This window comes from Trichoderma aggressivum (assembly GCF_033847375.1).
Source record: "Trichoderma aggressivum f. europaeum strain CBS 100526 chromosome Unknown scaffold_039, whole genome shotgun sequence".
NCBI classification, from domain to species: Eukaryota; Fungi; Ascomycota; class Sordariomycetes; order Hypocreales; family Hypocreaceae; genus Trichoderma; species Trichoderma aggressivum.
Genome location: NW_026946405.1, coordinates 328232 through 352987, shown reverse-complemented (window position 1 = coordinate 352987; position 24756 = coordinate 328232). Strand labels below are relative to the sequence as shown.

At 53.6% G+C, this 24756-nt stretch overlaps 7 protein-coding genes across 7 annotated transcripts; 3 read left to right on the top strand and 4 right to left on the bottom strand.

The window, feature by feature from the left end:
• Positions 1 to 556: 556 nt before the first annotated feature.
• Triagg1_8259 (uncharacterized protein) lies at positions 557 to 2764 on the bottom strand (the record flags this gene model as incomplete). Its single annotated transcript, XM_062903086.1, has 3 exons — positions 557 to 1813; positions 1876 to 2180; positions 2326 to 2764. 3 exons carry the CDS (start codon positions 2762 to 2764, stop codon positions 557 to 559), a joined length of 2001 nt encoding a protein of 666 aa, XP_062752888.1.
• A 3763-nt stretch (positions 2765 to 6527) lies between these two features.
• Triagg1_8258 (uncharacterized protein) lies at positions 6528 to 7127 on the top strand (the record flags this gene model as incomplete). The annotated part of the gene is made up of 3 exons (XM_062903085.1): positions 6528 to 6629; positions 6713 to 6819; positions 6887 to 7127. 3 exons carry the CDS (start codon positions 6528 to 6530, stop codon positions 7125 to 7127), a joined length of 450 nt encoding a protein of 149 aa, XP_062752887.1.
• Positions 7128 to 8144: 1017 nt separating this feature from the next.
• Triagg1_8257 (uncharacterized protein) lies at positions 8145 to 11254 on the bottom strand (the record flags this gene model as incomplete). The annotated part of the gene is made up of 3 exons (XM_062903083.1): positions 8145 to 10830; positions 11057 to 11114; positions 11152 to 11254. The coding sequence occupies 3 exons, from the start codon at positions 11252 to 11254 to the stop codon at positions 8145 to 8147; spliced, it is 2847 nt and encodes a 948-aa protein (XP_062752886.1).
• A 593-nt stretch (positions 11255 to 11847) lies between these two features.
• Positions 11848 to 19314, top strand: Triagg1_8256 (uncharacterized protein; the record flags this gene model as incomplete). The annotated part of the gene is made up of 1 exon (XM_062903082.1): positions 11848 to 19314. One exon carries the CDS (start codon positions 11848 to 11850, stop codon positions 19312 to 19314), a length of 7467 nt encoding a protein of 2488 aa, XP_062752885.1.
• Positions 19315 to 20073: 759 nt separating this feature from the next.
• Triagg1_8255 (uncharacterized protein) lies at positions 20074 to 21366 on the top strand (the record flags this gene model as incomplete). Its single annotated transcript, XM_062903081.1, has 1 exon — positions 20074 to 21366. The coding sequence occupies one exon, from the start codon at positions 20074 to 20076 to the stop codon at positions 21364 to 21366; it is 1293 nt and encodes a 430-aa protein (XP_062752884.1).
• A 160-nt stretch (positions 21367 to 21526) lies between these two features.
• Triagg1_8254 (uncharacterized protein) lies at positions 21527 to 22417 on the bottom strand (the record flags this gene model as incomplete). The annotated part of the gene is made up of 3 exons (XM_062903080.1): positions 21527 to 21967; positions 22012 to 22272; positions 22334 to 22417. The coding sequence occupies 3 exons, from the start codon at positions 22415 to 22417 to the stop codon at positions 21527 to 21529; spliced, it is 786 nt and encodes a 261-aa protein (XP_062752883.1).
• Positions 22418 to 23024: 607 nt separating this feature from the next.
• Positions 23025 to 23735, bottom strand: Triagg1_8253 (uncharacterized protein; the record flags this gene model as incomplete). Its single annotated transcript, XM_062903079.1, has 1 exon — positions 23025 to 23735. The coding sequence occupies one exon, from the start codon at positions 23733 to 23735 to the stop codon at positions 23025 to 23027; it is 711 nt and encodes a 236-aa protein (XP_062752882.1).
• Positions 23736 to 24756: the final 1021 nt, after the last annotated feature.

Genomic DNA, 24756 nt, shown 5'->3' with positions numbered 1-24756 from the left:
TGGTTGGAGGCATGATTACCATTTTTCTTTTGTCGGATTCGGGTCGGGGTTTGCGCACGGCAAGGCTTGGGCTTGGCTTCTCGGGCAACTAATGACTCTGAGACGATGGCATATTTCTCACATCTCATGACGGCGTTAGCTCAGGGGCTTTCGTTTTTATTTTGTTTTCCATGTTGAAACTCGTCGTGAAGGCCGCGCGAGAAGGGCAGATGCGGTCGGCGAGGAAGTAAACAGGAACCTTTACCCCCAAAATAGATGTTTGATGTTTAGGCCAAGAATGATGTGCTATTTTTATATGCATTTTTTTTTATTCAAGATAATTTTTTTTACCATCTAATGTGCTGCGGCTAACGACATGACCTTGTGACTACCTATCTACAATCCCTTGAACGACCCTCAAGACTCTCCAACATCTGGTAGCTAATGACATGTTTGCCTACGGCTATCTATCTGGACCTCCCTCTATCCCACACACCAACACCATACCTAGGTAATTCACAAGGGTGATCAAGAATGGCAAAAGAAGTACCGTTTACGAGAGAAGTAAAAACAAGGCTCATGCTTCATCGCCACTGTGCTCATCGGCAAAGATGGCCTTGACGAGCTGCTTCTTGTTGATCTTGCCCATGGCGTTGCGCGGGATGCTCTCGACCACCCTCATGACCTGGGGGATCTTGTAGTTGGCGAGGCGGCTCTTGAGGGCGCGGCGCATCTCCAGGGCGGACCACTTCTCGGCAACGGAGCGGTCGAGGACGACGACGGCGCCGACCTTGTGGCCCCAAGAGCCGCTGGGCACGGCGACGACGGCGGCCTCGGCGACCTGCGGTAAGGAGAGGAGCTCGCGCTCGACCTCGAGGGCGCTGACCTTTTCGCCGCCCGTCTTGATGATGTCGGCGGACTTGCGGCCCTGGATGAAGTACAGGGGGCCTTGGGCCCAGGGCTGGGCGGCGGAGTTGAGGCCCGCGGTCGGGACGGGACGGCGGACGGCGACGTCGCCCGTCTTGAACCAGGCGCCGCTGCCGTCCGGGTCGGGAGCCGTAAACTCCTTTTCGGTGGCGGCCGGGTTGCGCCAGTACTCCTTGAAGATGGTGGGACCGCGGAGCTGGATCTCGCCGGAGCGCTCGCGGCCTTGGGCGTCGAGTTCCTGGCCGGGGAGGATGACTTCTGCGGTGTCGACGTCGACGAGGCGGGCCTGGACGGAGGGCAGGGGCCAGCCGACAGAGGCGTCGACGCGGTCGGAGAAGGACAGGCCGCAGGAGAGCGCCATACCGACTTCGGTCATGCCGTAGCGCTCCAGGAGGATGTTGCCGTTGCTGAGCGAGGCCCAGGCCGTTTTGATGGGGGTGGGAAGGGCGGCCGATCCAGAGATGTTGAGGCGCAAGTTGGAGGGGGAGACGGCCTGGCGAGCGGCATCCTGGATGGCAGGGGGCAGGGACTTGTGGCTATTGAGAAGGCGGCTGTAGATGGTTGGGACCGCGGTGAAGAAGGTGACTTTGGGCTTGGAAGAAGACGTGGAGGCAGTGTCACCGTTGGTGGTGAGGCCGTTGCCGTTGCCGTTGCCGTTGCCGTTGGTAGTCTCGGAGGGGGGGAGGTACGGGGCGGCAAGGCGGTTCCAGACGGCATCGGCGTTGAAGGGGAACATGAACTCGATGGATGACCCGGCGAGCAGGGGCGTCAAGATGGCGTTGACGACGCCATGGATGTGGTGGAGGGGGAGAAGATGGAGGAGGTGATCCGCGGGAGAGTATTCCCAAGCCTCATGGAGAGAGCGGGCCTGGGCGGTTAAGACAGACTGGGGGAGCAAGACGCCTTTCTGGAGAAAGATTCTTTAGAACGAAGAACAGCATGGAGAGTTGTGCCCAGGCGGGTTCTTACCGGCTTGTTAGTCGTCCCCGACGTGTAGAGCATGAGGCCTGCTTGTCCCGGATTGGCACCGTCTTCCAAGGGAACAGTCTCCCCCGTTGCAGCCGCACTTTCGGCATGCTTGGGCAGCTCCACGTGGGATGGCTTGGAGGTTAAGTCTGCAGCCAAGACCTGCTGGGCCTTGGAGGCAAACTTGGGCGAGGAGACGAGCAACGAGGCCTCGCTGTGGTTCAGGACATACTCTAGCTCGGGGGTGGGAAAGGCAGGAGACAGAGGGACGGCTATTGAGCGTGCGGCCAGAATGGCCAGGAGGGTGACTGTTTGATGTCTCCCGCGGAAGAGGACGCGGGGAACATGGTATCAGCGAGCTGTGGTCGTATACGCAGACATGGCAGATAGATGCATGAACAACACACGCCAAGAACAAACAATGTGTGTATTTTAAAGGGCTCGCTTGCTCACCTACGTAGTCGTAGCTATTTTCTACCAAAAGGGCCACCCTCTCGCCGTCCAGGTCGTCGCCAGCGCTTTTGCCGCGAGCATCGAGCAGCCGGGCCCTCGCTCGGCGCACGTCGCCCAGCAGCTGGCCGTAGGTGAAACGGCGGCCAGACAAGGAGTGGACCACGGCGAGGGCATCGGGATCGTGCCGAGCCACGGCTTCGAAGATGGCCAGACGAGGCAAGGCGGCAGACGTCGACGTCGACGCCATCCTGACGCTGATGCTAGTGGCTGCTGCAGCTGAGGAGGAGAGAGAGAAGAGCGAGGCAGACAGGAGGGAGTGGGAAGAGGATGCAGGCGTGGCCCCGCAGCGACGGCATGGAAGCAGAGAAGAGGGGCCATGCGAGCGAAGGCGGGAGGCCAAGGCGAGACGCCGCAGGGCTGGTGAGGCCGAGACGATCATTGATGTGATGGGGGATGGGATGGGATGGGATGAGATGAGGGGGGAGGGGAGGGGAGGGGAGGGGATGGATAGCCGGACCAGGCAAGGCAGGTGGATAAGCAGTTCAGTCAGTCAGTCAGTCAGTCAGTCAGGGCACTCGGTGATGCGATGCTTTGGTGTATCTATCTGCCGGTTAGTTGACAGTGGCATTGATGGAATCAATGGATCCAACACTGACTGCAGTACACTGTGACTGTGACTGTGACTAGAGACTAGAGAGATCGAGACTGAGAGAGACTGAGAGAGACTGAGAGAGAGAGGCAAAGACAAGCAGAGCAAGAGGGGTAGAGCGTTGAGTTTCGAGACAGGGGGGTTGGCATGCGTTGCGTTCTGCGGCCTCGTTTCCGGCCTTGTCGTGCTGCGCGTGCGAGTCAAGCAGCGTCCGGAACGAACCAGCGATCGGGCCAGTGCTGATGCGATGCCGGTGGTTGGTGGTGAAAGGAGCGTTGCTCCAAGGCAGGCCAAGGGTTTGCACGAGGCAGAAGGATCAAAATCAGCTCGAGTTTTGACGGCTCGACTCGCGATTAGCCAGCGCTGACTAGGGAGCCAGATGTAGCGGCCGGGGCTCCCATCCGGGTCGGCACAGGTTCTGGGCCGCATGCTGGACCAGCCGCCGGAAGATCGGGCCCTGGGCGCCGTTGGCCGGGGGGGTTCTAGTGAGTGGCGAGTGCTGGCTGCTGTCAAGCGCTGTGCGTTTATAGCGCTGTTTCAGCAGGCCGAGTCCGCTAAACAGCAATTGACTTGAGACGTGCTCCATTTGATGGATTCACGTCAACGCTCCGACTGGCCATGTTCAGGTCCAGTCCAGTCCAATGGCATCAATCAATCAAATAAATCCGTCTACATGTGCTCATGTCTACATGTACATGCACTTTGCGGTCAAGGTCAACGCAAATCTTCAAGTAGGGGTTGCACAACACAACGCCGGCTTTTGTGTGTGTTGCACAAAGCCACGGGATCAGACGATTGCGATTTGGTCAAATGGCCGCGCTCTTCCTGACCTCAACCGTGTTAGTGGCAGCAGGCTAGCAGGGACGAGATGAAAAAAGAAAAAGAAAAAAAAGGAAGCAAATAGGCGGGATAAACATCACAAAAAGGCGGAGAGGAAATAAGCAGAGGCCTTTTTGCTCCTTGGCCCCCGTCCCCCATACCCGGGCCAGAGAAAAGACGGGCAGACAGCCCGAGAGAGAGAGAGAGAGAGAGAGAAAAGGTGCAGAGAGTGAGCGGGGACCGCCACTTTCTGGTTGAGTGCAGGGGTGTTGCAAGGCAATAGGGCGGTCACTGAAAAGAGGAGGCGTGAGAAAGCATGGGCCAACCAGCATCCCGACTTTTGCCAGAAGATCTGCTGTCAGTCACGTTAGGTTCGGCGATGGGTTTAGGTAGTTTAGCGACCCGGCCGGCTGGAGACTGGCGGCGAGCGAGCGGGATGAGGGAGTTGAGTTCGATGATCTGGAATCACGGTGTGTGTGCAAAGTGACACGGGGGGTTGGGTTACATGAAGATGAGATGAGATGGCCTGAGACACTGTAGAAGACGGGAGTTGTATTAGGTATTGGATCTCACTCTCTTTCTCTCCGACAAGCAAAACTCGTCCCGTTGGCACATGTAAGGGAGAACACTGAAGAGAGCACAGAGAGAGAAAAAAAATTGCTTCTTCACATGCACAGACATGACATCCATCCGATTTGATCCATTTAGCTGCAGACGGACCGGCGTATTACTTACTCCCTACCAGGTACGAGTACTGTACTGCACAGTACTGCCAGGTACCTGCAATTCCCCATTCCATTGATCCATTCCATCCCATGGCTGGCAGAACACAAGATGACCTGTAACACCGCCCTCAACTGCCTTGCAGGTTGGCACGGGTTCGGGTACATGTAGGTGCTCCTCCCAAAGTGAGGCTGCTGCAGCAACAGGTGAGGTACTTGCAGGTACCTCCTGAGCATGCCCGAGCTTATGAGCATGAGCATGAGCATGAGCATGAGCATGAGCATCCATGGCAATTTTGATCCATCTCCTCTCTCCCCCAACATCTCCTCCATGCCGCCTCTCCACCGCGCTCGCGTGGTTGCACCGCCAGAAGGGCCCCCCTTGACGGGCTCGCATACAAAGCACAGGCACTACTGCCTTAGTACTTGTACTAGCACTCTGTACTGCCTGTTGACCAGATGCTACATCATCACATCAACGACTCGATCGAGACGGTGGACACGAGCTAAAAAGGGCGGTCTCCCATCCCGACCAGGTGGGTGGTGCGTGGCACCCGGACTGGCCCAATTGCCGGGCGAGGACACGCAGCAGCAAGCAAGCAGCCCTGCAGAGGCCCCTTGCCGACACTGGCCATGGACGGCTGAAGGAAGTCTTACAGGTGCCCGGACTAGAGAGCACGAGGAAGAGGAGGTGAAGAGGCAGGCAGGCAGGCAAAAGGAGAGACGACGAAATGAGTGACGGAAGCCATTCGTGGTAGTCGGGCGTTTACGGCGTACTAGCATCTGCCTTGGTGGGCTTAAGCGCACTTTGGTTTCATTTTGCCGAGTATTGCGAGCACGAGCTATCAAAGGACGGTAGAGAGAGGGCATGCCTGGATCAACGCCGTCTCCCTGTCTTGTCGACGAGACGGGCTGGTGATATGACGATGGCGGGATTAGGCATTGGTGCTTTGTGCCGACTCCTGACTCCCGCCTGCTGCTACATTACATTACATTACATTACATTGGATCTGTCACGGCTCCGTACCTCGTACAGCTCCCTGCTTCTAGCCGTGCGTTGCCTCCAAGCACCTGTCGTTTGGTCGACCACTTGGGACCAAGAACTGCAAAATGCAAGCAGCAGCATTTGTGTCCTCCACAACAGCATCAACGGTCAAGCAGCAGTGGCGCAACTAGCCTCGCACCATCTCATCGACGGTTCCAATTTTAGAACCAGTCCAAGTCAAGTCGAGTATGGATAGTATCACCGAATAACACGTCGTACAGTACATCAAGACAACGGCAGAATAAGACAGAACAAAAAAAAAAGAGGCAACCAGAGAAAAAAGAAGAAAAGAAAGAGACAACAAAGGTCTCCTCCTCCCCCCCATGCACCCATTCGGCCGTGTGCTGGGGCGTGTGGGAATCCTTCCTGCGATGCCCCTTTCTCGGCCCCCCTGGCTGGTGCAACCACTTGCAACTTGGAATATGCAAAGCTGGAACCACGCCCAGCGTCCAGGAACCCGCCGCTTTTTTCCCTCGTCACCGCTCCATGGTTCCTGGGGGCCTGTCGACGTCGTGATTGGATCGCCGCCACTCTGAGGAGTCATGCATGGCGCACTGGTTCTCACCGACTTCACCGAATTTCACTTTGTTTGCCATGATTTAATAGTTGCCGGCCGCTGCTCTTTTCCGTCTGCCAGCCCGGCTCAAGACGCCTTATTCTCTTCTCTCTCATCTCTCGTCTCTCGTCTCACTCTCTCTCACTCTCACGCCTCCTTTGCCTCTTTTTTTACACGCCAATTCTCTTCCGCCTTTTGCCTCCGTCATCCGGCTGTTGCTTGATTCGCCCACTGTCAAAAAAAAAATCTCGATTCTGCCGGTTCATAACCCGCGACCGCCTCTTACCAGCCAACCTCACACCAAGTCTCGTGATTTCCGTCTGGCGCACAGGGACCGCCAGCAGAGCCGCAACCAGCTCCACTAACAACGACAATCTTCCATTTTTTTCTTCTTCTCTTCCTTCCAGAATCATGTATCGGCGATACGCTCTCGGCTTCTCCAACGTGAGCCGTCAACTTTCCACCATGAGCTCATCATCCGCAACTCCTCTGGAAGACGCGATCCGTGCCAAGGTTGGTGGTTTTTTTTTTTTTTTTTTTTTTTTTTTTTTCAGCACGCACTTGGTTCATTTCGCATGCTAACACCACTGCTATAGCTGACTGCGGCTCTCAGCCCAATCACGCTGGAGATTTACAATGACTCGCACCTCCACTCTCACCACAAGGCCATGGCGGGCGTCACTTCCAAGGAAACGCACTTTCGGTATGTGTCCATGCACTGGCACCAAGTCGCATTCTGTTGTTCCTGGCCTTGCTAACGCCGATTCCAGTCTTGTCATCATCTCCGACATGTTCGCCACCAAGATGCAGCCTGCAAGGCATCGAATGATCTACGCTCTGCTGCGGGATGAAATGGCCATAGAAGGAGGCATCCACGCTCTCCAGCTGAGGACCCTGACCCCCGACGAGGAAAAGCGTCAGCAGAAGAAGAAGGCCGCCGAGGCAGCAGCCAAGGAGGCAGCCAAGGAGGAGCGCTCAGCTACTAGCGAAAAGGCTGAGTCCCAAGACTGAGCCGACACAAGCTTAGATGCAAGCGCTGGGAGTTGTGGATTTCGAATCAAACTTCTCACAGGTGTTTGGTTCGCTCGCATCGACGACTCTACGACTGCCCCCGCCAAGGCCAGATATCGCAATGGTCCCTGGTGGACACTACCACCCCCTACCGCGTTGTATCAACGCAACGATTTTAATGCTTGCACGACGCGCCATGAAAACACTTATCTAACCCATTTTCTTTGCTTCCTCCATCATCCGCCGTTTCGATTTTCAGACGCCAGGCATCAGTCAGCAAACGGATCAAAAAAAGATGAAAATCTCTATTACAGGGCTATTGGTGGCCATGTCATTTGCTTTACCATACACAATTTGCATTCGGCTTTTCAGAGACTACAAGAAAAAAAACGACTACAGAAAAAAAAACTTGAATTACTGGCGTTAAAATATCGCTGTGGTTTTAAAATATTTATTTATTACCTTTCTGGAACGAGACGGATTAGATGGTTCGCTAGTACTCCTCAGGGAGTCGGTTATTTGTTTCTCTCACTTTATTATTATTTTTCCCACTTCTCTTCTTCTACTTTTCTCCATCACGGCCTTCTTTTAGTGAAAGTGGACGGGTTTCATCGGGGTATTGTCTTACCAGCAGATACGCGATATGTTCCCCATGTTTTGTTTCATTTTCCTTTATCATCAGTTTCTGAACATGTTACCCATGCATAACGCCAAAATAGACCAGACCAGATTCCTTTATGGAAATCAATACAAGGAAACAAAGATAGACATAACCGCTTCTTTTCTCGTGTCCATTCTTAGTGATAATTTCAGGGTATCATTTCATCATTAGAGGCATATTCCCAGGTAACTTCAAATGGTAATAACAAAACGCCCAATATATCGCTCCGGTTATCCAACCTTGCCTTTGTCATTATGTTTTTGTGACCCAATGCTTGCATAATATACGTTTACATCATTAACCAAGTCACTCCTCCTCGCGCCCGTAATTCCCATCTTTTGCTCCCGATTCACTAATTAGTTTTCGCTTTCACTAATAATAAACCTCGTCGTCGAGGACGAGGCCTTCTTCCGGAAATGCTCCTTCAGCCGCGCCCGCTCCTCGGTCGATCGCTTACGCAGCTTCGGGATCGCCCGGCTACTTGAGCTGGGCACGGAGCGGCCTCTGTGGTCGGCTGGGCGGGGGGAGGATCTGGGGTTGGTGGACTTGGGTGGAGGCCTGTTTGTTGATGAAGCGGGAGCTGTGGAAGGAGGGATTGGGATTGGGATGGGGATGGGGGGGATGGGCACCGGCGCGGGATGGTGACGTCTGGGGGAATGTCGTTGAGGTAATGTTAGCTCTCTGTGTGGTTGTAATTGCGGTTGCGGTTGTTGTTGCGGGTGCTGTTGTCGCTCTGGCTGTGGCTCTGGCCGTCGTCTAGATTGAGGTTGAGGCTCATGTGTGTGTGGTCGTGGCCGAGATCGTGACTGTTTTCCTGATGTCGATTGCAGTACGACTGGAAGGGGAGGAAAGTCAAAGTCATCGCTCCCCAGCTCAGGGGACAAAGGCCGAGGGGGCGGTGGCGGTGGCGGGGCCGGTCGTGATGGTGCTGGCAAGGATGGTGGTTTTCTCGTGGGCGGGGGGAGCTGTGGTTCGGCTCGGCTCTCTTCTGCCACGGTGATATCCATTGCATTGTCGCTGTCCATCACATCCACGACACGCCTTTTACGTTCACGTCGAGGCTCGAGCTGAGGCTGGGGTTGAGGTTCAGGCTCAGGTTCAGGCTCAGGCTCAGGCTCTGGCTCTGGCTCAGGCTCTGGCTCAGGCTCTGGCTCTTGTTCCGGTTCTTCCTCCAGCTCCATCTCTACCTCTTGCTCTGGCTGTGGTTCTGATGCTGGGCTCTCACTTGCCGCTTTAGAGGCATCAAGTATGGCCCTCACCCTTGCAGCATCCTCGGGATATATGTTAAGAACAGCGCCGATGTTGCCTGAATTTATGCACATGCGGTTGAAGAGGATAGGGCCCTTTAGCATATTGTACCATTGGAGAGCGGGAAGTGGTTCCTGGCCAGGGCCCGCGTTCCGGGCATAAGTCAAGAAGCCGTTTGACCAGGCCCGGATGAAATCATCATACAAATACTCGCGTATTACCCTCTCTTGTTGAAACATCTCTAGATAGACGCAAGCCTGAATGAAGGACAACAAATTCCCCGAGTGAATTGTGGTGTACTCGGGGTACGTAGCGGTAAAAGCGCTATAGGGTTCCCCGTGATAACTTATGAACGAATTCATCCCTGCCGCCTGTACCCGATGCAGCTGGTACACGGGGTCCTGCCGGTGAGAGGAGGTATCGCGACCGTTGACACCATCAAGTTGCCTATTCGTCCTATTCTGAGGGGTGGTATGTTTGGCGGCGAAGTTGTGCGGCGGCGGAGTAGGAGGCGGCGGAGATGGCGATTTTTGCGGTCTACCGCTATGGTAAGGGGTTGAGTTACTCGAGCTTAGAGAAGCCGAAATCGGGACATTTTCCTCAGGAAATCCTCGCGTGGAAGGCATGCGCGCGGGAGGACCCGGGTTCGTCGAACGCACAGTGACTTTGGGGCTATCCTCACTAAATTCAATCGGCTTCATCCGTCGCGACCGACCGTGGGCTGGATCAACTGGCAACACCGACGACTTTGGATCTTCAGACGAAGTACAAGCAGTAGAAGCAACCCGCGGCTGCGCGCACGGAGGCGTATCCGTAGTGGTGACCATGCTTGTGAACAAGCTTGCGGGCTCCTGAGATGCCGCTGTCAGATGCATCCGTGTAGCTACGGGGTTAACTGGGGCCTCGCGGTTAATTGGGACTTCGTGGGTTTCTTGAGCTTGTGGGAGCTCCATCTCGAGATCCTCGGGCTCGCTGGCACTTGAAGAAGGGCTAGGACTCGGTGTACCATGGAAGAGCGGCGGCTGGGTCAGTGGTGCAGGTGCCGGACTTGAGGGTGTCTCGTCAATGGGAGAACCGGCATCGGACATCTCATCGTCCTGCTCTGCTCTAAATTCCACCTGAGACTGCGACCATGGTATCGGAACTCCCGGCGAAGACGGAGGTTCACTGTCCGATGTCTCTGGTGTCGAGCTGGGAGAATATCCATTCTGCCCGTCACGGTCATTGGTGGTGGGAGGAGGGTCAGGGTTTTCCTTGTCTTTAGGGTTCTCCTTGTCATTGTCTTCCTGGAGGCGGATAAAGGCTTCTTTCAGCGTTTTTAAAACCTGGCTCGGGACAGTTGCCAATCCGTGCGGCCCATCTCTTTGGTCAACAGCCCACGGGTTTTCCAGCTCCAGCAGAGACCTCTGGTCCTTGGGGATGTTGCTCAGGCTCCGGCGGCCCATCAGCTTGGCGACATCGTGGGTTGGCGAGGTCGTGAGAGACATTGACGATGAATCCGGCGGCTGGTCGGGATTCATTCTCTTGCGACGACGGTGCACTTGCACCTCGTCAGCAACAGAGAAGAGCTGGTTGACCGTTGAGCAGTGCCGAGTCCCGCCAAAACGAAGCTCAACAATGGCAGATTCGTCAGGCAGTCCGAGGCAGTTCGTTGGGCGCTGACAGGGCTTCCGATCCCATGACTCGAATGTCAAACACCATGCAAGCGAGCGGGACGTCGCAAAACGCGGTCCAGGAATTTTTTCTGGAGTTGAGGATTCAGATCGCGTCTTGCGAGTGGGGGTTCGCAGGGTGCTGGATTGGAAGATACAGAGCACGGGAACAGGGCACTCGCACTAAATGTACGGGGGATGTACGGGCGGCCTTAGCGCAGGCCTGTTGCATGACAAGTACTCTGGTACAAGCGTTCCAGACCGCGACACCGCCGCCACCGCCTCTGCTGCCCGTGCCGGCGAAAGTAACTGGGTACCTGGCCGAGGATGGGTATCAGGTAGCGGCAGGTACCTACATTAGTACCTACCTTGTCGACGGGGAGAGCACGAGGATGATAACGAGCTTCCAAGAGGTGCTTACAGGTACTATAAGGCTTTAGCAGTGACATTATCAAGTGCCTACCAAGGTAATCGACGGGCAAAATATCGTCTGGTCTGGTCTGGTCTGGTTGCTCTGCTCTGCTCTCTAATCTCGAATAGGCGGGACTAGCAACTTCGTCGGGCATCTGCCAAATCGGGCGCCTCGTTGCCTCCCAACCACTGACGACATCTGGAGCCCCTCGCCAACTGCTTCTGCCTGCATTTCACCTGCACGCACCGCATCTTGAGCCTCTGCTTTCTGCCTCGCATAGTCCCACCTGCAGCCTGCCTACATACAGCTGTCCTGCTTGTGCCTGTGCTGTGCTTGTACCTCCCGGCGCCCGATAGCACGCAGAGTACTTGCACATCCCGCACTGACGTAGGTACGGCGGCGGCATCAGCAGCTCCCCGCGGCCTGCATCACAAACGCTTCGGGTTGTGACAAAGCAAGCTCACAAGCTGTTGCCCCAAGCCTTCCGAAGCGCTGCCCTCGAGACCTCGACAGCTTCTCTTCATTGTTCCTCCTACACCACCATGCCCGCAACGTTCCGGATGCGCCTTCGCTTGGAAATAGACGCCTGAGCGACGGCCTGGTGTTTACATACGTGCCCTCCTCCCTTCCATGCCCGTGCCGTTGCACCGCATATAGCATAGAGCATAGAGCATAGAGCAAGGCATCCGGATCGCATCTGGCGTAGGCGACTTGCGCAGCTCTCGTCTTGTCGGCCATATTCCCACCATGGCGACCAATATCTCCATCTCGAAGCCCCTCGACGGCTCCTCCTTCTCCGGCTCCCTCATCTCCCCTACACACTCGCGAGACCGCCGTGACTCCATCAACTCTGTCTCTGTGAGCTCCACCTTCGAAAAGGAACAGATGGCGCAGGCCCTCGACCAGATACATACCGCGGCCAGCCGAACCGACTCACTCACTCTTTTCAACGAATCTTTTGCCCCTCCTCCGGTAATCGTCCCAGATACAGAGAGCCGCGGAACAGTACAGCAAGGTCTAAGCGGTCTCTACAGCCGACTTCGAGTGGCGGTTGGTGCGGCCAGCTCGTCCAAGGCGGCGCAGCGAGAGGACGACGCAGGTAAGCCGGAAAATCTAACTAGAAAGGCATCTACGGGTGGTGAGGGACATCGGTCGAAGCCCTCTATATCTTCCTTGAACCGCGCCGAGACAGGGGCGACTATATCCAGCACATCGTCTCAACCGGCACCACCTGATGTTTCTTCTCCCACATCTTCTATCCCTCCTACGGATGGCCGGCCGCAAATGCCCGCTACATCCAAGTCTGGAAGCATCAGCTTGATTGGCAGCTCCAAATCCCATCCATCTGGCCGGCAGAGCCTTCCGACAAACGCCACAAGCGATGTGACAGCCGCCGAGCCCACCATCACCTCCGCGAGGAAACGAGAGCCAAGCCGTAGCTCTGCTCACACTGAAGACAGCGCGGTCCAGAGTTCGCGTCGAGGAAGCACCGGCAGGCCAGGCTTTCAGACCCGCCTCTCGCCCGTCGATTCACCAGAAGGCAGTATTCCTTCGGGGTCGCAAGGAGACGAGAGTGTTTCCAGCGTTGGAGGGGCAAGCGGCGACGCCCCATTAAGTCCAGTCAAAGGAAAAGCTCCCCTGATGCCGCCACTGCAAACACTTCACTCGCGAAGTCCCTCTGCCGCATCGTCTCTGCTGTCTCCCGATGATATCCGGCGAAAGCCCGCCGTCATTGATCGTATTAGCCATTCAAACCACCTTAGATACGCTTCAAGGGAGTCATCTATTGACCGCGGGACGGCTGAAGCCAGCCCTATCAGCACATCTGCTCACAATGAAGTGCATCATAATTCTTTTTCTCGAGAATCTAACCCTCAGCGCTCGCGATCTGGTGATGTCCGCATCCCCGGCACCACAGCGAGCCACCAAGGGGCCTCAGACCAGATGAATGCTCAGCTAGACAGAATGCGCAGGCAGATATTAAGCAAGGAGTTTTGGATGAAGGACGAAACCGTAAAAGAGTGTTTTCTTTGTCAATCTCAATTCACGGCGTTCCGCAGGAAGCATCACTGCCGAACGTGCGGCTTCATCTTCGATTCCAAGTGTACCATTGTCATTCCAGGTGACAAATTTGGCCTTCCCGGCTCTCTTAGGGTTTGTAAACGCTGCCTTGATGTCATCACTCGACGATTTGATGCAAGTGCCTCTGAGGATTCCGGAGACGAGCAGTCTTTTCTACCGAGAATATTTGGCACGGAGGATCCTAGGAAGTCAACGGTAGCCTTTGCACAGCACCAGCACCAGCACCAGCACCACAAAGAACCAGAATTGATCGAGGGCTCGGAGACCTCAAGGCCAGTAAATACACCAATGATGACGATACAGGCCGCCCGTCGAGTCAAAGAGTCTAACAATAATTCATCTGTTCTGGAGATTGGTGCTCCGCAGCTGAGCCGACCAAGCTCATCTCGCTCCCTCAAGTCTCTTTCCTCTGGTCGACCGCAGTCGTCTGCCGGCCATAAGAGGCTTCACTCAAAGCATGGATTGTTAGGGAGAATCAAGCCGGATCAGGCTCCGTTTCGAAAGGGTATCCAGGAAGAAAATGCCAAACGAACAAAGTTCCCGGCTTTCCATGATGACAATATCATCGATCCGGAGTTGGCAGATTTCATGTCGGATGACTCCAGCGGAGACGAGCAGGTCGGCAGTATTTTTGCGACCCTCGCGTCGGCTGAGATACCTTCCACGAGCTTCGACCCTGACAAGTCAAACCTTTCGTCACTCATGAACACAACCAAGAAGCACCAACACCACCGCCATAGAGGAGGCGAAAAGAGCGTCAGCGGAATGAGTCACTTTAGCCGAAGCGGATTTGGGCTCGATGAAATGGCACCCAGCTTTGCTAGCCATCGTAGGACAAACCGACGCCGCAACCTCAGCAATGTCAGCGGGAGCGTTCATCATTTCGGATCCCCACGCCCCAAATCCGTTTACAAGGGACCGTCGGCATCGTCAGAGCTGCTGTTTCCCGTGGATAACTCCATTCACCCAAACCACAGCGGGACCCAGCTGACGAGAAGCAACTCCCTACAGAAACGCAAGGCGGCCAAAACCAAGCTAAATGAATCCAGCTTGAAGCATGTCGACAAGCTCCTCTATCAACTCCTGCGTGATGCCGATATACCTAATCCCGAGGCATGGCAAAAAGCGCTAGTCCCCATCCTTTTAAAAGCTACCGATGATGTATCCCCTGACGTTGCAAATGGCGAATCCATGGACATTCGGACTTATGTGAAGCTCAAGAGAATCCCGGGAGGAAAGCCTGGCGACACATCCTACATCTCCGGCATAGTCTTCACCAAGAATCTTGCACTAAAGAGTATGCCACGCAAGATAACCAATCCTAGGATTCTTCTTGTCGGGTTTCCGATTGAATACCAGCGACACCAGCAGCAATTTATGAGCTTGGAGCCGGTCATTGCCCAGGAGAAAGAATTTCTAAGAATCGTCGTCAACAGGATCGCGCAGCTTAAACCTCAAGTTCTGCTTGCCGAGAAGACTATTTCTGGCTTGGCTTTGCAGTATCTCTCCGAAGCCAATATTTCGGTAGCCTTCAACGTCAAGCGATCAGTGATTGCCGCCGTCGCCCGGTGTACTGAGACTAAAATCATTGAGTCTCTTGACATGTTGGAAGCTCAAGTCGGTAGGTGCAGCGCCTTTGAGGTCAGGACCTTTGTGAACAATGACTACCCAGGCCGAAAGAAGTCTTACATCTTTCTTTCTGGATGTCGACCCGAGCTCGGCTGCACCATTACACTTCGAGGAGCGAGCGACGCTCTTCTCGCTAAAATGAAATACATCACCGACTTCATGGTCTACGTTGTTTACAATCTCAAACTTGAATCCAGTCTTTTGCGGGATGAGTCAGTCGAGCCTCCCGAGGCCAATGACCCGGCTTCGATGTCCAATTCCTTCCAAGCATTGAATGAAAGCATCCGGTCACTGAACTCGGTTTGTCACACGACCAACAGCGGTGGCAGAACCGGCCCCGTTGTTATAATCAACCAGCCATCGAGCGAGAGTGAGCCGCCCTCGCAGTTGACGATGGATAGCTCAAGCTTCGGAGGCACAGACGAAGCTTTGTCACAGCCTCTATTGGACCAGATGCTTTCTGAACCACCTAAGCTGCTATCGCTTCACGAATCTCATACCCATGACTCTACGTTCAGTCAGGTCCCAGACGACGTGCCCATGCCGACATTCTACAGTGACATGGTGGCCAAATATGAAACCAAGATTCTCTCGGTGTCGCCATATGTGCGATTTACTCAGCCGTACCTTCTCATGAGAGCTCGCGAGCAAGAAAGGCGCCTGTTCTATCTCAAACGCCTAAGGGACCAGGACATGATTGAGGAAGACTTGGAAAAGAGCGACCCTCCAAAGTTCCAACTTATCAAGCCCGAAATGGTCGAAGAGCTTGGGCAGAAGGCGCCTCGTCAAATAATGGAAATTCTCCACGCGGTGCATGACGCCGAATACGACAAGGCTCTTTATAATTACCAGACTCAAACTCGTCAGTGGGAGACGTATATCCAGGGCAACTTGGACCTGTTTGACCCTTACTCTCACCAAAACATAATCATACTGTATTCCGTCATCTGCACCGAAACCAAAATCCCTTGCACAGAGCCCAGCTTAGTAGGCATCAATTTCTATGATGAGCAGCGCGAAGATGCCAGCATGGATCCAGATTGTACCCTCGGCCAGTATATCGAGTACCTGGTAAACAGCAAAGACGAAATATGCGACTCCAATGGATGCGACCGCAAAATGGCTCAGCATCATCGTACTTTTGTCCATGACCAGTTCCGAATCACGGTGTTTGTGGAGCACCTCCCGAACGCCCCTCCTAGGTCGCCGGAACTGGGCGATGGGATTTCCATGTGGAGTTATTGCAAGATCTGCCAGAAGGATTCGGAGGAGATAGCAATGTCCGAGACTACTTTCAAATACTCTTTTGGAAAGTATCTGGAGCTCTTGTACTGGGGGCGCGGCCTGCGCATGAAGGATGCCATGGAATGCCCCCACGACCATCAAAAAGACCACGTTCGTTACTTCAGTCTCAACGATTCTCGTGTTCGGATTCACTGGGACCCAATCGATCTCCTAGAAATTGTCGTACCGCGAGCGCGACTGACATGGAAAGTGAGCAATGACCTAAAGCTCAAGAATGACATTTTCGGAAAGATGGATGAGCGCTGGGCAAAGTTCATGGCCTCCGTGATAGCCCGGCTCGAAAGCATTAGGATCGATAGTGTCCTCCCTGAAAAGGCCGAGTCTTGCAAAGCAGAATTGGATCGACTGAAACAGAAGGCCAAGGAAGAGGAAGCCCTCATGATCCAACGCTTGCAAGAGATTTACGTCAATTCCAAGTACTATGAGGTTGTCCCGTTTAACATTATTGTTCGAGAAATGTTGGAGACGGCTAGTGAATGGGACCAAGTTTTTGCTACGTTTGAGGCAGATTTCTTGGGAGATAAAGACATGCGACAACTCACAATGTTGCAGCTGAAGAAGATTTTCACCGACAACGAGTCCAAGGAATCCCTTGGGTCCAATGAAGGAACGGGATCTGCCGGGGACAGCGAAGAGCGCCCATCTCAGACGTTTTCCGAGGCAGAGGAAAAGTCTACACAACCGACGGATTTCACTGAAAACAGCATGGAGGCAAGTGCCACTTCTTCAAAGCTTGTTGGAGAAAAGATTGACGTTGAAGGCGACGGTCCATTGCAGACAGTAACGCAGGACGAGGTTGAGCATGTTCAACCATTGGATTTGGCCAGCACGGCCCCTGTTGTGATTCAGGATTCCCAAGCCGTTACTGGCAATGAGGATGCTAAAGCTGCTTCTGCTGCAACAATTCCGCCAGATGTGGTGCCAGCATCACAGTCTCCACCCGCCAGAATGGCTCGAAGTCCCACAAACTCTTCAGTCTCGGGGCGGTCCCTCAGCGAAAGGATTGACGCAAGTGCCCTGAAGAAGTCTGCCCGCCCAAGGCAATCGCAGGATTCCAACGAGAGACCCGCCGATATGGAAACACCAAGACAGGTCTCAGAGCAGGGCGTTCGACGAAAGTCTACCACCAGCACATCGCCACCAGTGGCTAGAGCCGCATCACAGCCATCCCGGACATTGTCTAGGTTACAGTCTCTTGGCAAGTCGTCTGGCTCTTCCGAATCAGTGGCAAAGGTGCCAGAGAATTCAGATCAGCAGTCAGAATCATCCACCAAATCGGAGAAGAAACTATCTGAGCGACTCGGCCTAAGCGTGCTAAAAAATCGAGGGAAAGTGGTTGGATCGAGTATTCCACGCCTTGTTCCTAAGAAGAAGGAATCAAAGGTTACCACCCTAGCTAAGCACTTTGAACAGCTCAGCAGAGAGTTTAGCAGGGAGTTTGAGAAGGAGCGCATCCGAGACCGTAAGAAGCGTGCGGCCAGCATGCGGAACCCTCGTCCTATGCTCCCCAAGACATCGACGCAGGCAATTGTGCAAGTATACGACAACGTCAATGAAGCATTCGACGAGCCAGCCGTAACAAGCGAGCCAAGCACAGAACAGGACATGGAATCGCAGTCCCAGTCGCAGGATTCGTCCTCGGTTCCTCTGGGAGGCAAGCGAGAAGAATCATCCAAGCCAGGGTCGCAGACGGAGCCACCAACTCCTAGCGAGCCGCCTCTGCCATCAGAAGGTCAAGTCCGATGGGATGATGATACCGCCAACGTGAACACGAGCCAAGGTCTTTCAGACGACGAGGGCGGTACTAGTGACGCTGAGCCCTCAGTATCTGACGAGTTTATGCCCGACATCAAAGAGATGGCCGACTCCAACGCGGAAATTCCACTTGAGCTTCCCAAGCACGAAAAAATGAGCTTGATGAAGTACCTGACCAACTTTTGGGCCGAACGATCAGCAAGCGGGTGGCCTGCGTTGGAATACCCTGTCAACGCCACTGACCACATCTTTGTGGACTCGGACATTATTGTTAGAGAAGACGAGCCGAGCTCGGTTATTGCGCTGGCTCTCAACAGCGACGATTACAAGGAGAAGTTGGCCAACATCCGGCGAGATGCGCACCAGACTATGCTCCGAGACACGGATACTATCGCGGATGAAATTGCAGACGAGAATGTGGAGAGCAATGTAGATGGAAATTTCGACGGTGATGTCGAAGATGACTTCGACGTTGGTCCCAAATCGGCCCCAGTATCAGACAGCGCAGATTGGGCCACTGACGAAACAGAGCTGGAGAAGAGTTTGCTCCGATCCACTGGCACCCATCTCAAGTATCAATTCAAAGAAGGTGCCGCGGTCATGACTTGCAAGATTTTCTACGCAGAGCAATTCGATGCTCTTCGACGAAAGTGTGGTGTTTCTGAGCGTATTGTGGAGTCGTTGTCACGGTGCCTCCAGTGGGATTCAAAGGGTGGTAAAACAAAGTCTGTCTTTTTGAAGACTCTGGATGATCGACTTGTCTTGAAGGTAAGGAGAAGCAGGATTTTGAAGGACGAGAAGTTTCAGGTTGCGCTAACCAAAATTTGCATGCAGTCACTTTCAACAATCGAGACATCTGCGTTCTTGCGATTTGCGCCAGGATACTTCAGCATCATGGCCGAGGCACTGTTCCATGACTTGCCCTCTGTAATCGCAAAGATGATGGGATTCTTCCAAGTCGTCATTAAAAACCCAGTGACTGGAACAGACATCAAGTTGGACCTGCTGGTAACGGAGAACTTGTTCTACGACCGATCTCCGACGAGAATCTTTGACTTGAAGGGCTCGATGCGTAACCGCAAAATCAATGCGACCGGCGAGCAGAACGAGGTCCTTTTGGACGAAAACATGGTGGAGTACATTTATGAATCTCCCCTGTTTGCGCGCGAGCATTCCAAGAAGCTCCTGAGGGCGTCGGTTTGGAACGATACGCTGTTCCTGGCGCGACAAAACGTAATGGACTACTCTTTGATGATTGCAGTTGACGAGAGAAGAAAAGAACTAGTCGTCGGCATCATTGACTGCATCAGAACATATACGTGGGACAAGAAGCTTGAAAGTTGGATCAAGGATCGCGGTTTTGCGGGCGGCGGTCGGAATAGGCCGACCGTGACCAGTCCGAAGGAATACAAGTCTCGATTCAGAGAGGCCATGGCAAGGTAAGTCTCATTTTATGTCTTTCGAGTAGCATACTCTGCGTTGTTTGGAGGTTCCTGCAGGCTAATCACACGACAGATATATCTTGCAAGCTCCCAACTGCTGGCACCTGTTCAACAAGCCTCAGTATAACATGCTATATGGTCGAGCACGATTTGAAGACCAAGAGACTTGATGGAGTGGCCTTGGAACCCAAGAAGGAAGAGAAGAACAGAGTTTACACTGAACAGTTCCGTTGATGTATGCAACAGCCCCTTTGCGGATTCACCTTATCATGGCGTTGGCGTATTGGTATCTAGGCCATCCCCATTGCGTTTCTTTTGCAGAATTGGTTGAAGAGTTGTCCACGCTTATTCTTGCATGTGTTGGGGGGATGATATTTGACTGAAGCAGCAGCGAGATACCCTAAATGTTACATGACGGAGTTTAAAGTTGGCTTAGAAAGACGATAGTGCAAAAGGTTTTCATTCAAGCTGTGTAATTTTCCTTGAGATATTTTAATTTCAAGATTTCAATCTTTTCTGGTCCATACTTGTTACAGTGGTGATGTGATTCTGTGTTGACGCCGGTGTGAAAGAATTGGGTGAAGTTGAGTGAAGTATTCATGACACTAACAACCCCACTCATTCGGCGATGCTCTTCTTAAGCTTTCCAACACTCCTTTGACAATCCAGCTCCTTCAATACTCTGTACCATAATGACCAACAGCTGCTGTGCGGCTTTTAATCGCTCAATTCAACTTACTTGTGCATCTTCTCTTGTCCAATGTCGATTGATCTCAACTGGGAGACGCTGACCACGGGGCCGGACGGCGATGCGCTGGCCGAGAGCATCAGAACCTTTATCCACAGCAAATTCCAGACGGTGCCTTTGCCACGCTTCATCAGGTCCGTCAACGTGCATGGATTCGACTTTGGGACGATCCCGCCGGAGCTGGAATTAAAGGACATTACGGACCCGCTGCCGGATTTTTACGAGCAGGAGCTGGAGGATGACGAGGAGTCGGACGAGGACAGCGAGGAGGATGAGAGCGCTGCTGAGCGGGAGAGGATTGCGGCTGCGGCGGCGCTGATGGGAGCGAGGAGGCGCGAGAACGGGCTGGGGGGGCTGAAGAGCGAGATGATGGGCTTCAGCCCGAGCGTTAACGTGAGCTGGCACGACGTCGGCAGGGCGTTTCTGGGCACGTCGACGCCGGGGATCTTGGGCGGGCCGGGGAGAAACTACTTTCAGGCGCATCTGGCGACGGGCACGCAGACGCCGCTGGCGGCGGTTGCGGGCGCTCATCTGGGCACCGGCTGGATGGGCTCGGCGGCGCCCAGCTCGGAGCCCACGCCGTATCATAGCCGTGAGGCATCGCTCAGCTCCCTCGACAACCTGCAGGCGTTGGATCCGGCCTCGGGATCGGGGTCCGGCATGGCCAAGTCGGACGTGTCGAGCACTCTCGGCCCTCCGTCTCGGCCGTCAACCAGCCATGGCCCTATCAGCGGCTCGGCCGTTGAAGACGACGAGAAGGCTGATCAAGGCACGGCGTCGCCGCGGCGCGAGCCCCGGGTCGAGGACGTGCAGGCCGTGTTCCGGATCCGCTACTCGGGCGACGTGAGGTTGAACCTGACGGCGGAGATTTTGCTGGATTACCCGATGCCGAGCTTTGTGGGGATTCCGCTCAAGTTGAACATCACGGGGCTGACGTTTGATGGGGTGGGTGTTTTGGCGCATATACGGAAGAGGGTGCATTTCTGCTTCTTGAACCCGGATGATGCTTTGGCTGCGGTGGGACCGGATGGTGAGGGGGCAACGGAGACGGTATCAGGATCGACAACTACTACTACAACGGCAACAGGAGGAGGGGATTTGCAGACGCCTGGCAAGAAGCAGTCTGGAGGCAGATTCGGTGGGCTGTTGCAGGAGATTAAAGTAGAGAGCGAGATTGGCGAGCGGGAGAGCGGGCGGCAGAGCCTGAAGAACGTGGGCAAGGTGGAGAGGTTTGTGCTGGAGCAGGTGAGGCGGATATTCGAGGAGGAGTTTGTGTATCCGAGTTTCTGGACGTTTCTGGTGTGATGGGGGTGGGGGGGAGAAGGATACTCTGGGCTGGATGAACCGAAGGAGACCATCTCCTTTTACTCGCATTTTCATGAGTCATTATTTGGTATTGCATTTCCATATAGACACGGAAGCATGTTGCAACATCATATCATACAAAAAAAAAAGAGAAGAATTCTCATGTCAAAGTTCGTCTAAACCCCTGGTACGCCTGCTGGATATCCAGCTCCAGCTCCCTCGCCTGCTGCTCGCCCAGCTCGTCCGAGGCCTTCATCTGGTTCAGCGTAATGAGCCACTGCACAATCTTGCCTCTGTTGTCAAAGTCCTTGTCCGTGACGCGGTTGACCGACTGGATCACGTCCGAGAGCAGCGGGTGCAGCTGGTCCTTGGAGAGCAGGCCGAGCTTGACGGCGTCGAGGAAGGTGATGAACTCTTGGGTCGCCTCGAGGATCAGCACGCCGCTGGTGTTGTTGGCGGCTGCGGTTGGGGGTGCGGCGGCGGCGGCGGAGGAAGATGCATGGACGGTTGTGGAGGGCATGCCTACTCGGAGACGCTCTGTCGCTCGGGGGACGTCGAGCTTTTGGTGATGGATGCCAGTGTTAGTTGAAGTACGTAACATCTTCAAATGTTGAAACGATAGCCATAAGATTGGGGCGCATTTACCTCCCACTTGGTCTTGAAGTCTTCCAAATCGCCAAACTCGGCGGCAATCGTCTCGTCCGCCAGCAGCGCCTTGTACTGCCTCAGCGAGCGCTCGCAAATGTCCGTGTACTCGGCCTCGGGTACGGCATCCTTGAGGAACGCCTTTTCCAGCTCATCCAGGGTGACTATGATGCTAAACAGCTCGCCGAGGGAGTCTTGGAGGTCGCGCTCGGCGCGGGTGTTGCTGAGTTTCACCTCCTGTGCAGCAGAGGATCGGGTCAGCTGTTGTCTGTCTCTGTCACGCAGATTGATTATACCGAGGAAGCGGGGGGAGGGGAGTTACTTCATCGAGGTTGATGGTGGCGGAGAGGCTCGTGTTGGGGACGTAGCTGTGGGGAGTGGGCGCGTAGCTCTGACGCGTGTTCATGATGGTGGATTGAGGCGAGGCATCGAGGAGGAAAGCGAGATGGTGGTCGAGTTGAGTTTGGGATGAAGGTGGTGGTGACGACGCTGGAGCCTACAAGCTTGTAGTGAGTGAGTGGTGTTGCGACAGTGCATTTACAGCCCAGTTTGAGCCGCTTTAGAGGGGCTAGCTGCAAGCTGTCTGGCAGAATTTCTTCACCGCCCGTGTTCTTTGGAGTACCTAGGTATCCAATACTGGTGGCCGCCAGGTAAAGATGAGGAAAAGGTTATAAAAAGAAAGAAAAAAGAGAAAAAAAGAAAGAAAAAATCATGAAAGTAAAAGGTAAAGTTAGGGAAATGGAGCCAAACCACATTAAGATTTCAAGATTTCCAGCTGCTCCGTTACTTGGAAGAAGAAGAGGGATCAACCACTAACATGATCTCTTGAACCAATCTAGATCAGCTGTAAGCACATGGCAGTTTAATTACTACGTACATCTACAAATCCATGCTGGAGGCAATTTGACTCCATACTCTTGATAATCAGAGGGCGTAGCAAGTGCCCATCTCCTCTTCGACCACAACCTAACCAGGCCATCAAATCATCCCCAATTTGCTGTTATCCTGCCCCTTCAGTCGGCAGATAAAGGCGAATATGCCAAATAGGGAATGTCCCTCAATTTGCTGTTATCCTGTCCTCCTTCAGTCGGCAGGTAAAGGCGTTCCTGTCCGACAGGAAACGGTTGCTGGCGAGTTGGCTTCCGTATAATCTTCTTCTCCCTTTCATCGCCGTTTCTCGTGACCACAATCTCTGTCGCCCATTTCATAGCAAACATGTCTTTTACCTCTAATACCCACGTCCCCCTCCAGTTGCTTTCCTCATCCACCACCTGCTCATGGCGCCACGGAAATTCTGCAGCCACGTCCCATTTCCATTTCCTCTCGGCTTGTGCAGCATGTCGGGCAGCTCGATCTTCTTCTTGAGTCATACATGTGGCCGGCGGTGAAGGCACCCTGTTGTCCACGCATTGGTCCTCGTTCGGATCGCTGCACTCTTCCTCGCGCTCTTCACTGCGCTCTTCATTGCGATTCTCATCGTGCTCTTCCTTGCACGTCTCATTGTCTGTCTCCTTGCACTTCCCGTTGTCGTCATCCTTGCACTTCTCGTTGCTGTCTTTAATGCAGGCTACTCGGCATTCTTCATCGCACCTCTCTTCACATTCCTCCTTTTCATAGTCGCCTTCGAGTATATTGTAGCGTATAACCCGCCCAACTTGGTAGTCCTTCCATACCTGCCGAATTACGGTAAAGGGTCGTTTCAGAGCTTTGGTAGTCTGATCCATGGCGTATATGCCTGCAGTTGGGGTATCGAATGGTTGTCGTCGATATATGAATAGGATTTGTATTTTGCTGAGTTGTGGGCCAAAAGGGACTATTGATGAATATGGAATTTTATGTGAGAGGTAGAGAATAAGAGTAGAATATATGAAGGTTATATTTATTATCAAGAGGTTCAGTAAAGCTGCAACAGCTAGATCAGAGGAAGGCTACGCCCCAGCCTTTGTTATATATATGCAAGAAATGGGATCGAAAACCTACCTACCTCTATTCTATGTGGCTAACCATTAGGCAGCCATTGCAACTTATAGTTTTACTCAAAAAGTTACCACCAAGCATACTCCGTACCCAACAATTTTTTTAGCCTACTAGGTACCGAATCCTCACCAAGCCTGCAGATTGGTATCAGATATTACCGGGCATTTTTACCGTTCAACATAAGACCTTGAAACAATATCCACATTAGTATTCGGTGAAACTATTCTACTTTGCTGTTTCTGCCTTTCGACCAAGTTTATATCTCTAACAAGCTACTTGATTTATCTACCCACTACTTACCTAGGCAATTCATCACATCCAAAGACTTCAACATGATGAAGCCATCGGCTTGCTAGGGTAGAACCATGGCTTGGAGAGTAGAAGCCACTGAATCCATGGGCCAACTTTAACCTGAGTGAACCACCTAAGCCAGACCGGCGAGCATGACAAATGCCCAACAAACACGCATCCATGTAATATGCGAATGTTACACAGAGAATGGCCGTTGGCACTCCCAACAGCGTCATTCGACCAGGAGATGAAAGCTGGAGGCTATCATGGCAATGGTCAGTCAAAAGGCTTCCACTTACACCAACGTCAGTGCCCCACTACTTAGGTACATAGATGCGGCAGAATTCCCTGACCGCCCACAATCTTTCAGTGGAACTGCTTATCGATAGTCGGCGGCCGAAAATTTTTGGGAAAGTGCAATTGGTACGTCGAGGGCGACGCTTCTGCTCTCCAAATCGGCATCTTTTTTTTTTCCTT